This window comes from Schistocerca serialis, chromosome 1, assembly GCF_023864345.2.
Source record: "Schistocerca serialis cubense isolate TAMUIC-IGC-003099 chromosome 1, iqSchSeri2.2, whole genome shotgun sequence".
In the NCBI taxonomy this organism is placed as follows: domain Eukaryota; kingdom Metazoa; phylum Arthropoda; class Insecta; order Orthoptera; family Acrididae; genus Schistocerca; species Schistocerca serialis.
In genome coordinates this window covers 486,513,253-486,526,726 of record NC_064638.1, presented here as the reverse complement: position 1 = coordinate 486,526,726, position 13,474 = coordinate 486,513,253, and the positions used below count along the sequence as shown (strand labels likewise).

Below are 13,474 nucleotides of genomic sequence, written 5' to 3'. Positions count from 1 at the left end.
ACACAACAATATGAAAAGGATAGATTGCTACTCACTGCATAGAGCAGGTGTTGAGTGGCAGACAGGCACAATGAAAAAGACTCCTATACTATATTATCAAGCTGTTGCCCATAGTCAGACACAGAAAAACAAAACACCTGTCTACATCTGATGACAAACTGAGCCCAATAGCTGAATAATATTTAATGGTCTTCTTTACTGTGCCCATCTGCCACTCAACTCCTCCTCTACATGGTGAGTAGCAGTCTGTCCTTTTCATACGTTTTGTTATTCGATCATAGATTTTCCATTTTTTGAACTCATAAACTCAGCCATATAAGAATGACAATTTTATAATCTTATTCTCTCAGGTAAAAAGTAGCAGCCATGTAATGAAGCATAGCCAAAAAACTTGAAGATCAGTGGAGCACTTCTGTCAGTGGAGCACTTCCTTCAGTGCGAGGTTAGATGTTAACACAATAATGCAGACTGGTATAAATGTGTGTCCTCTTTAATATTTTAAAATAATCCAGGAGACGTGGTGAAAAATGAAGGTATTATTTTACAAGGACAGTGTATTAGCTCCTAAAATCACTTAAACACAAGCATTTATTAAGATGTCCTGAAACCAAATGCTTGTTTGTTCATTTCATAGACCATATCTGGCCCCATTGATACATTTCCCTTTCTGAAAACAAAATAAATAATTCCTGGGGATTGTTACAGAGTCTCTGGAACCATGTGAGTTCATCAAGTTCCAGTACATGGTCTTTGAAGATATATTAAGGCATCCAACTTGGATCATTATAGACGTGAAGGCAAGTCTTAAAAAAAGACTACCCTCTGTGTTACTTTCTTGTAGTTTTTAGTAATCCTTGAAATAGCTGGTTCATCATTCATTTAGCAACTGATAAACATGTTGGACATATGTAGGTTTATTTCCTTGGAAATGGTAGAGAATAAGAAAGAAATAGGACCTCTGATCGGAATACTTGACATGCCACATCATTCATTTACTTATTTGAATGCAGGTGTGATGATTTTCAGCCCTCGTCATATACATTTTGCACATTTAAGGCTGCTATTTATGCTTCTTGGTGAAACCATGTTCCATTGGTAAACCAGGTGAAATTTGACGTTTAAAGATTGTGGTCCACGTACACCCTCCAACTAGCTACTGGCATGATTCAGAACACAGAACTGTGAACAATGAATGGAAAGAAGATCATGATTTAGGATTTCATCACCAATGAAGTCATTAAAGCTGGAGCAAAAGCTTAAACCAGATAACTATAGGGCAGGTAACTGGTTGACCTCTTTTAAAAGAAACCATCCCAGAATTTGCCAGAAGTATGGTCACGGACAGAAACAGTAAAACCTAAATCTGAATGAACAGACGAGGATTTGTGCACATTTATTCCAAATGAGCAATATCTTAATCAATGCACCACCTAATTCAGTACCAAGATACAGAAATCACAAGAAGAATCCATGTACTTGCTGAAGGATGGTGCAGTTTTAAATTGTTACTTATGCTGTATATTAATTTTCACACCATTACGTCAATTACATAAGTTTCACAGACAATGATTTTGGACCTTCAGGAAGAAAAATCTTCACACTGAAAAAAGGAAAGTTGTGAATTTCGTTTCTACTAGAATATGTAAATTTATATACCTTCACCTGTGCATACATTTAACATAGTCACTGCACAGACTTGAAACACAAAACATGGTACAGTGAAACTTCAATTTTATGTTCTCCGAATTTACATTTTTCATGATTCTACACCATAAATTCTTAACCCCTGTGAAAAACCCACAACGTCAATGCTAAAAATTCCTTGATTTTACATTTTTTCTTAGTAAGGTTTATCTTGATTCTAAGTTCTTATTCAACATCTCGCTTGGCTTCATCCCATTTTCTTCCTTTTGACATTCAATGTGACTGAATGAGTTATAAGTGGCACAAAACACAAATGGTTTGCAACATGGGTGGTGGCAGAGTTAAGGGAATATTTTAGGCTGTTGTGGAGAGGGGAGACGTGAGGGAGGAAACACTGACATAATCCACAATCAGTGTTGCCTACACAACTTGCAACATTTAGCTTCACCGCCAATTATGATACAACTACTGCTAGGTTGCAGCGGTAATGGAAAAGACAAGACAGTCGACGCGAAGTGTTCTAGACAGAGTCAATAAATGACAAAGGGGCCCAGACACCATCTTTTCTTGTGCTACTTATAAGCCAGTCTCATCTTTTTGCATGTATTTCTGATGTACTGTATTCAGCAACAATATCAATCATCAACCTTTTAAATTCAAACACTGAGTTCCAAAAATATGCTTGGTCATAAATGAAGAAACATTGCCCATTTCTGGTTGGTGAACTCTTATTGCACAGCCACCTCACCACATTAACACATGTAAAATGAGCTCACCCTCTGGTTGTGTAGAGAGGAGGTGTGGCCCTTCAATGACCGGAATGCAGGTGGGTATGAAAGCATTTTGTGAAGTGCTGAAAATATACTTTTCATGCAGATGATGTGCTATGATAGAGATGTCACATGGAAATAGAACAAAGGTTTTGCAATAGCACATTTTAAAGACTTCCATGTTCAAATCTGACATGATACAGTTGCAACAACTACATACATTACTCAGGTGTATACTTTGCACCACACACTGTAGATTGTAAAGATTGGAAGCAGTGATAGAGGGCATGAAGCAAAATTGTAGCACCTGAGTTTTCTTTCAAATTTACAGTTTACACAGTGTATAGAAATTCACTGTGCCCACTTCTAATAAGCTTGTAACCTCAGTTGGGGAAGTAAACTCATTTTTTCATGTCTCTGTTTCTCTCATCAAGCCTAAAATAACACTTTAACAGTTGTGAGCATATGAAGTGTGGCTCGTAAGAAAAACATTAAACAATAACTGCAATGGTGACAAAATTTATCATTAAGCACATGTCCGCATTTATGCTTATGGTTAACAACGACTTAGCTGCTGTGATGTTTTTGCTTAATTAAACATGTTCCTCAATTTTTTCCTTTTTCTGGCTGAGCACAAAGGATGATCTCTCAAAAACATGTGTTTTGAACATATAATTTGTGGTCACAGCATGTCGCAGAACAGCTTGATTGCCTTGTACCCAAACACAAATTTCAATTTTTTTATGTGTTTTTACTTGCTGTTAAACATCTGTGATTTTTTAAGGACATGAAATCCATCACCACAAATTATTGTATAAATAATATATTGTACATTTAATTTCCTTCACTTATGAAGGTTTTATTCAAAGTATTGGAGAGGATTGCAATTTTTAATCATATATGCCAAGTACAGGTATTTTTGCATAAATTTTGGGAGTTTTAACATTTTCCTCAATTCTGCATTTTCATCAATTTTTCGTTTTTAAAATCAAGACCACACAAAAACATAAGATAGGGGTTTTCAATGTATCTACATGGCAGTCATCAGCTTATTTGCTCCTTATGATAAGGAACTCTTAAATAAATGGTGGTCCATGGTACTAACAGCATCCATAGCATGAAAGAAATGCAGCAACTATCTTCCTCAGCATCTTACTGCTGAACACAATTTCTTTCAAAATGTTTATATCTGTGAAATGTAGGAGTGCAAAAAACTGCAATTTCAGACATGAAAAGGATGTAGATTTTATAACCCCACAGCATGTCCAATAGTGCCACTTGTGGATTCACTAGAATCTTAACTTGTTAGACATGTCTCAGAACATTTCGTGATGATATTCAGTACATACTGATCCCAAAAAAGAAGAAATCTTGATGAAAATGGCCTGACTGGATCCTCATACCCCACTGTCTTCTTTTCAGTAATTATGTGGAATAGTTTAATTATTAGTTTTTGGCAGACATTCATTCAGCACATATTATTATTCATTTATTTATGAATATGACACAGAATTAATTCAGTCATACATTCAATACATCCTGTTACAAGGAAGAATCCTCAGAGATATAGAATTGAAGTATGCATCACCAAAGAGAGGCAAATGCTATTTGTAAAACTTTTTTGTCACTGAGCATAGTGGATTTTTGTTATGCTGTTGGTTTGTATGTTTCTACTAGCGTGATGAAGTAGGTGTTATTATTAATAATGAACATGTAAGCAGGCATTTTCTTAATTTTTTTTGTATAGCAACACTTTGTGATCAAACCTTAGTCTATTCCCTCCTTTGCACCTTGACCACCCCCCCCCCCCCCCCTTCTTCCTTTCACTTCATTCCTTTCACTCATGGCAGTAAGCGTAGTGGGCTAAACTTGCTTCCTCCATACCCACCACCATTTGGCTTTAGTGATCAGGTACAATCTGACACATAATGTGTGCGGTAATCACATGGTTAATTTCTTGTTTGTTTGTAGCTAAATGTCTACAATGTTGGTATGCACAGAAATCCCCATGCCACAGTGCTGATGTTCTCAGAGAAAAAAATAAATAAAATAATAATAAATAAATAAAAATTAAGTGGCAGACTTTCTTTGAAGAACCAGGAATTGCAAGAAAGCTGGAATCCCTAGTACTCAAAGTCTGGTAAATAACAATTGAGATGTTGGTGGAAAAAGTGAAAATTAGTCATGGATCAGTTTTTGACATTTAGCACAATGTTTTGAGCAAGGCAAATAATGACAGCCACTGGGTTCCACAACTGCTGACATGCATTCAAAATGTCTGCCAAACCGAGGCAACAGTTGCTATGTTGCAACTGTGTCAGGCCAATTCAGATGAATTCTCTAGCTGCCTAATCACCATGGATGAATGATGGATGTATTACTATGACCCTGAGACAGGAGAAAAGCAAGTAGTGAAAACATGTGGATTCACCATTGCCGAAAAAAGGTGAAACCCCATCCATCATTGGCCAAGGTGACACTGAGTACTTTTTGACACTGACATGGTGTACTGCTAACAGATTATGCTCTTAAGGGGCAAATTGTCAGAGGAACATGGCCAAAATCTGCTGAAGTTACAGGAGGCAGTCAAGATGAAGTGTCGTACAAAGCTGTCCAAGGAGGTGTTTTTATACATTTTAATACCCCAGTTCACTGTGCACAGGACACACTCACACATGCTGCTCCTTCGGGCTATCAAATTTTGCCTCACCTCACACATTCTTCTAATCTTCCTCTTTTGTACAATCAAGAAACTATTGAATGGCAAGCATTTCCAGAGTTATGGAGAGGGGGAATGTTTTCTGAAATGCTGAAATGCATACTTTACTACTGAGGTCTTCGCTAAGTCATCCATCATTGAGAAAAATGTTACATTGTAGGGTTAATGTGTGGAGAAGGACTAAGTTTCTTGGTTGCTGCTTGATCTTTTCTGAGGTGGTAGTTAAAACTTTGTGACTTCCCCTCAAATGATGAATTAATTCTGTAGATTATGTTAATGACCATAATTAAATGTGGCTAGTATACTTCACCACACTGCTTCCTGTAATGCTCACAGTGTGGCCCTACCGAACAATGCTACAGTCACTAAGGAAGAGGCTTCCCTCAGAATTGGTATAATGCAGTGGACTTTGTTTGTGTTACTTTCAAGTAATCATGAAATATCTTGCAGATGTTACACAAAATAATTTTATTGTGAATTTGTGCCATGAATAAAGAGTTTACTTCAACCTGGGAATCATCATTCACTACTACATGCATCACCCAATACCGGTCCTAACAGTGGTGATGAGGAACTTAATATTGGTGAAAGGGATAAAAACAGGACTTAACAGTGAGAACGAGGATAGAATCATGTCTTATGCTACACTTTTGTCTCATTACAAGTGACATTGCCTTATTATTAGTCAGGTTGCATACTTTGCTTGAGTCATGACTTCATGCTGTGTGTACATCTCTTGCACTTCTGTGAACTGCATGGACTTGAATCTCATGGGTGTGTTTGCTATTCCAACTGCGTTTCTAGGGGGTCATTGATGATGATGAAACAATGTCACATGCGATGGTTCATCACTGCTGTAAGGGTCTGTGGAAAAATAAAGCAACGAGGGATGACTTGTCACGGGTATGAGACTTAGCATCAGTACCTTCACTGGCTCTTGTGCCATCTCCTCATCTCATCCAGTGCCTGTCCGCCACACACCTCCAGCCTTGACTGATACTGCTCTGCACATTGCAGCCACGATCAGCGTTTCTCTCAAGACTGACATTGCCCGGAAGTACATTGGCAATTAGGTTTGAGTCCGCATGCTGCAGCTCCGGGGTCATCAGCCATTGTTGTCCTGCCCAGCCATTACATATCCTCCCATCGGCCCTTTGCTCCCCTGCCATTTCGCGCCTTTGCCACGAAGATGTAGCCACGACTGACTCTTGTCATGAGGGTTTCACAGCCGAGAACGTATCATTGGCTCCTCAGATGCCCCTCCAGTCTCACTGCTTCTGACCTCACCCACCACCCACTCGCCGCCCCCTCTGGCCGTAATCCTAACACTGCTTCTGTCTGTTGTCCTGCATCTGTACCATGAGGGTGCAGCCATGGCTATTGTCCCTTGTGAGGGTGTAGCACTGCTTCTTCTGGTGCCAAGGGCCCCCAAGTACATTCCCTCCCATCGTGCCTCAAGCTGCGTGTCCATGACAACGAGCCATGGTCAACTCTCTGCTCATAGAACCATGATTTAGTTTCCATTCAACCACTCCCATTTCCTAGCTGTGCTCGATGCTGCTCTCATTTTCCACACCTTTGCCTTGGTGCAGCTGTGGCTGGTCTCATTCCAGGCTGGCAGTACATCTTCACTAATTCAGTGTATACAGTCTGCAGTCCCAGTCTCATACCCCAAGTCCACTACAGCTGAAACCAATACTGTTCTCTCACAGGAAAGCCCACCATTGTGCACAGCTGCATTCAGCTGCTGCAGTCATGGTCAACTTAATTTTCTCATGGACAGCGCAGCACTATGTGCCTCTGCTTTGCTGCACCACACGTTCTTCATTGCAGTGTAGATTCCTCTTCTTCCTGGGCGCTTCTGTGCCCTGGCCCTCCCTGGCCAGCTTCTTCCAGTTCCCTTCTGCAGCCCGTATTTAGCAGCAACCTTTTCCACTGCCCTAGTCTCTCCTCTTCTTGGACCTTTCTTTTCTTTTTGTAGTATCACTCCTGCTCTCACAGCCAGTGACTACTGTTCACAGGTACGTCAGTGGCCACTGCTGCTACATCTGGCCGGCCGCGGTGGTCTCGCGGTTCTAGGCGCGCAGTACGGAACCGCGCGACTGCTACGGTCGCAGGTTCGAATCCTGCCTCGGGCATGGATGTGTGTGATGTCCTTAGGTTAGTTAGGTTTAAGTAGTTCTAAGTTCTAGGGGACTGATGACCACAGCTGTTAAGTCCCATAGTGCTCAGAGCCATTTTTCTACATCTGTTGTTGTCAGTGCCACACTGCTGGCGTAGCATTGGTTGAACCCTGTCACCCAGTGTTCCAGCACCTCCATCACCACTGCTGCCATTCTGTGGCAACTAGCGCTTTCGTGCCTCATAAGGAGTCAACACTGGGTCACCAGACGTGCCTCCATGGGCCACTGGGCAGCTCACATCTGGTTGCAATTTACACTAATAATAATTCTCCTATATTTTCTCTTCACAGTACTGCCAGGCCAGCTACAACCTGGACAGTGTCTGCTTCACAACTTTAGTCCTATGTTCCTGGGATGGGGTTGCACCTGCTCTGGACACCCTGTTCTGTTCAAATTCTCACATCACCCAAGGGAAGCTCCAATGCAGAATTTGTGGCCTCAGCCAAGTTGGCTTCACCAGATTCTCAAGACGTTAGGGGTTTTCAAATCAGCTGTAGGCTGACTATGTTACTCTTGCAGCACAATGTCTTTGCCCTGTGCATTGCTTACCTTTGGCCTGCAGGTGTCTGTCCTCCAAAGACTATTTATAAATACCACAGGTTCTTTGCATATTGTGGACACAATACAGTCTACAAACAGTCTGTTGATACTCTGCTCATTACAGGCGCCACTAGGGGGCACCAGCCATTCTTCTGAGCTGCGCATTTATCTGGAAAATGGTGGCAGTGCCATAGAGGAAACATGTACCATCCACACGCCATGTGGTTGTGGACATACTTCCACCTGCTGGATATTTAATGAGAAGCACAGCCTCCAGAGGCAGCATTCAGTTGCTCACTCAGTCCCGGGCCAGGGACAGGCTACATCGTGTGGCTTCTCAATTGGAACTCACCGAGACCAGCTCCAGACTCTCTGTTCTACATCGCACCATCTCTGTACTGCTTTACAGTATATCACACAGCACGGCCCTCCTGGATGCCATTCCTCCACTCACTCGGGATGAGGCTTCCCTCTGAATTTGTATCAGGCCAGTGGACTTTGTTTCTGTCACTTTTAAGTGATCACAATCAATCTTCCGCTGGTTATCCAACCTATGTTTTGAATAAAGGGTTCTTTGTTTCAACCAAGGAATCATCATTCACTACAGTGTGCTTCACTCAACAAGTGTCTTAACAGTGGTGATGAAGGATTTGACAATGACATTCCCTTTCACAATTAAGAGAGGCTGCAAATTAATGTCCTACAGACTAAAAGGTACCATTTTAAAAGGGAAAGGCTGCTGCTTTTACTAATTATACCATTCAACCACTGTTCATCTACTACAGCATACTTAAGAATGCCAAAACCTGTTACTGTAAAATTATTCAAATAATGAAACTCAAGAAATAGATAGAAACTAGACTTTGGTACAACAAATACAGCATAATCTGAAAATTGGAAAAGCCACACTCTAGATTAGAGTAAATGCTTTTGTTCAACTGCAGTAAGCATGATTACAGCTATAGGTTATTTAAATATGAATAAATTCAGTCTGCATTTCCAGTGACCACTGAGTGACATCCCAATAATGTACTATAGAGACCTCTTTAAACAGCTTCATATTTTGACAGCTGTTCATGACACACATACTCATTACTGTCCTTCGTATTGTGTTTGTTTAAAATAAACATAAATATCCCTTCCCACCATGTTAACACATATTTCAAGTTTAAGGAACAAATTATTTAGAAAATTTACAGCCTATATAAGACTTTATTTTGATTTAATCATTCTGCAGATTTCAAATTCCAATGTTTCTATGAACATAACAAATTTCCTTCTTTTAAATGATGAATATAGTACTGCAAGGCTTTACCTGAATGTCCAAAAGATGTCGAAGCACATTACATTGAGCCAGAAGAAACTTGCCAGGAATGAAAAGTAGATGATGAAGGCTGTAACAAGGAAAGAACAGTGCCATTAACACACTCAAAATGACTTCCACCCAGAGTAAAAGAAATCTATAATTTATATCGAAAAAGCAAACCAGTATTTCCTTGATTTAATTTGCAATAGTTGTCAGTATTTAACTTTGAACAAACTTTCAGTTATAAATGACGGGTGTTTTAGATATTGCAGATGGTTTGCATCAGATGGACATGTCATTTGGAAAGAAGTTTTTTATACACTGTAGTATCCTAGCAGAGTACAAAATATTTCATTTGCTTTAGGATATTGTGCATCACAACCCTTGATGTCATGAAGAGTAGCATCAACGAATGTACTTCTTAAACCGTTTAAAAAGAGTCTGTGGTCTGTTGAAATTCATAGGGGAAAAGTATCTCATGTGAGTGAGCATGTGGTCGTGGGACCCTTGCTTTATGAACTCAGATTTTCGTACTGTTCTGTCTCACTGCCAAGAGGCATCACATGACGTGTAGCAGACACTACTTCAAGGGTCATTTCATGTTCTTTAATGAATAAAATGTGAAGAGACTATAGACACAGAGAAACAAATAATCAGTATTTATATCAGACAGTGGCAAACTTATTCCTATAAATTAGTTATACTAAACATATCTGTGTTGACAGATGTGAAAATTACCGAACAATCAGTTTAATAAGCCACAGCTGCAAAATACTAACACAAATTCTTTACAGACAAATGGAAAAACTAGTAGAAGCCGACCTCTTGGAAGATCAGTTTGGATTCCGTAGAAATACTGGAACACTTGAAGCGATACTGACCTTACGACTTACCTTAGAAGAAAGATTAAGGAAAGGCAAACATACGTTTCTAGCATTTGTAGACTTAGAGAAAGCTTTTGACAATGTTGACTGGAATACTCTCTTTCAAATTCTAAAGGTGGCAGGGGTAAAATACAGGGAGCGAAAGGCTATTTACAATTTGTACAGAAACCAGATGGAAGTTATAAGAGTCGAGGGACATGAAAGGGAAGCAGTGGTTGGGAAGGGAGTAAGACAGGGTTGTCGCCTCTCCCCGATGTTATTCAATCTGTATATTGAGCAAGCAGTAAAGGAAACAAAAGAAAAATTCGGAGTAGGTATTAAAATCCATGGAGAAGAAATAAAAACTTTGAGGTTCGCCGATGACATTGTAATTCTGTCAGAGACAGCAAAGGACTTGGAAGAGCAGTTGAATGGAATGGACAGTGTCTTGAAAGGAGGATATAAGATGAACATCAACAAAAGCAAAATGAGGATAATGGAATGTAGTCAAATTAAGTCGGGTGATGCTGAGGGAATTAGATTAGGAAATGAGACACTTAAAGTAGTAAAGGAGTTTTGCTATTTGGGGAGCAAAATAACTGATTATGGTTGAAGTAGAGAGGATATAAAATGTAGGCTGGCAATGGCAAGGAAAGCGTTTCTGAAGAAGAGAAATTTGTTAACATCGAGTATAGATTTAAGTGTCAGAAAGTCGTTTCTGAAAGTATTTGCATGGAGTGTAGCCATGTATGGAAGTGAAACATGGACGATAAATAGTTTGGACAAGGAGAGAATAGAAGCTTTCGAAATGTGGTGCTACAGAAGAATGCTGAAGATTAGATAGGAAGATCACATAACTAATGAGGAAGTATTGAATAGGATTGGGGTGAAGAGAAGTTTTGTGGCACAACTTGACCAGAAGAAGGGATCGGTTGGTAGGACATGTTCTGAGGCATCAAGGGATCACCAATTTAGTATTGGAGGGCAGCATGGAGGATAAAAATCGTAGAGGGAGACCAAGAGGTGAATACACTAAGCAGATTCAGAAGGATGTAGGTTGCAGTAGGTACTGGGAGATGAAGCATCTTGCACAGGATAGAGTAGCATGGAGAGCTGCATCAAACCAGTCTCAGGACTGAAGACCACAACAACAACAACAACAACAACACATATCTGTGGCCAAAATGAATCTTTTGCATTAACACCATATTGTTCATTGACTCTGAAGTAGTCTGTTTGAACCATGGAGGAAAATATCATCATCAAAATTTGTCCTATAACTTTGAGTGAATACATACAGTTTCTACTACCAGTAGTGTCCATCCTTATTCAGGGCTCAAAGCCCATTGCTGTACTTAGTGCCATGGAATTGGAGCAAACTGTTGATGAGGACCCATCTACTGCAGGAGCCATTAAACTGGACCATCTCTCTCATGTTTTCGAAGAAGACTACTCATTGCAAATTGTTTCCACTAGGAAATGTGAGATTTGTGTTCTCTTTCCAACACTGATTGATTAATAACAACAGTTTTTAGCCAAGGTTGTTGAACTGCTGATAATAGCATTTACGTACTTCATACTGTAGGCCAATTTGGTTATACAACTATTCCCATCTGCTTTTTACAGGTACACAGACATACATTTACATCTCATAAACATTCAAGAAGTTGGGCAGTCCTGACCATAAGCAGCACGTCTTAAGACATTAATGCTATTTTGACTTCTATGATGTTTACTGTTCCTATAAAATGCAAAGTATGAGTGGAGAATTTGATGACTGGTATTGATTGATTAATTGATTTGGGGGACAGGAACAAACATCAACATCATCGGTCCCATCGGATTAGAGAAGGATGGGGAAGGAAGTCAGCCGTGATGTTTCAAAGGAACCATCCTGGCATCTGCCTGCAGCGATATAGGGAAACCTAAATCAGGATGGTCGAACGCAGGTTTGAACCGTCATCCTTCCGAATGCGAGTCCAGTGTGCTAACAACCTCGCTTGGGGACTCGTATTATAAAATGAAGAAAACAAAAGATAATGGCAAAATATCTTCATTCACCTGTTAGCTAAGTTATAAGCAAATGATGTTATTAACTAACAAAAGAAATTTGATGAGAAATGGACGAGCAGTGTTGTTGACAAACGCAAAACACAACGGCAGAAATGTGCTTTTTTACATTAAGGAGGAAGAGCGTCTGAACAGTGTGTGCGGTCTTTCCTTATGGATAAAACTTACATGCCAGTGATAACGATCAACTTCGATAACAAATATCGCATAAGGTAGAGTAGTTCATAACAAATAACGTCTGGAGTGTATTAGATAAAATGTGGCACCTGTCCGAAACCGTACATACATCATACCAGGGGCGGATCCAGGATCTCGGTCAGCAGGGGGGGAGGGGCAAAGTTTTTGGTACCTGCCTTCTAAAAAATTAATTCCAAATAAAACCACTAATAGTAATAGTCTATACGCGCGCGCGCGCACACACACACACACACACACACACACACACACACATATATATATATATATATATATATATATATATATATATATATATATATATATATATATATATATATATATATTTTCTGTTTTTAGTTTAATTGTGTACCGCTGTGTGTTAAGTGTGTTTAATGAAATAACTTACTGCATTACCTAAAAAATATTCTTCAAATACGGCACGTGCACTTGAAAAACTCTGTGACTGACTGCTAATGTAAAATAATCTATAAAAATGCTAATGTTCATTTGTTTCCATTCTTAAATCTTCGAAATTAGTTCACCAATTGCTTTCATTTGACAGAATGTTGCCATCGAATTCGCGCATGTGTTTACACGCAGCAATGACGATACGACTGCGAAAAGTTATAATAGGGTATTTGACTGTGTTCAGGAAATCATCTTATATTGTTAATTACTTCATTTTATGCTCATAATAAGCTGTTTTTCCTCATGAATGTAAATATTAACAATAAGAAAAGGGCAATTGCCCCCTTGTCCCCCCCCCCCCCCCCGCCCCCTGGCCACTGGATCCGCCCCTGCATCAAACGAACAGATCTTCTGATGCCCAGGTTAAAGAACAGTGCAATTGGAAGACTGAAAATGACTTCCAATCAGAGTAAAGGAAATCTATAATTTATATCAAAAAGCAGATCAGTATTTCCGTGACTTAATTTGTAATAGTTGTTTGTATTTTACAGTAATGAAACAGCTTTTGGTTCTTATTTTTAAAAATCCAAACATAAAGTCGGCTGCATAGGTTAACGTCTAGGGCCTGTAATTATGTTCTTGAGGCCATTTGGAGAGCTTGAAAATGTTATTAATCAAAATAGTATCCGCAGGTGCGAGTGAACAAAGCGATTTCCATAACAAAAACGTTGTAGAAGTATTTTATGACCTGTTGGGATGCTTCTTCTCCCTGGTTTTTGCACTTCCCTTTGTTG

General features: G+C 39.6%; 1 protein-coding gene across 5 annotated transcripts in view; it reads right to left on the bottom strand.

The window, feature by feature from the left end:
* The window catches only part of LOC126473763 (G-protein coupled receptor Mth2-like), a 641,204-nt gene that overhangs the window by 20,318 nt on the left and 607,412 nt on the right, over nucleotides 1-13,474 (bottom strand). For all 5 annotated transcript variants that reach the window (XM_050101033.1, XM_050101049.1, XM_050101059.1 and 2 more), the window contains one exon: nucleotides 9,172-9,250. In XM_050101033.1, the coding sequence (XP_049956990.1) occupies nucleotides 9,172-9,250 (79 nt within the window). The remainder of the gene's footprint in view (nucleotides 1-9,171; nucleotides 9,251-13,474) is intronic.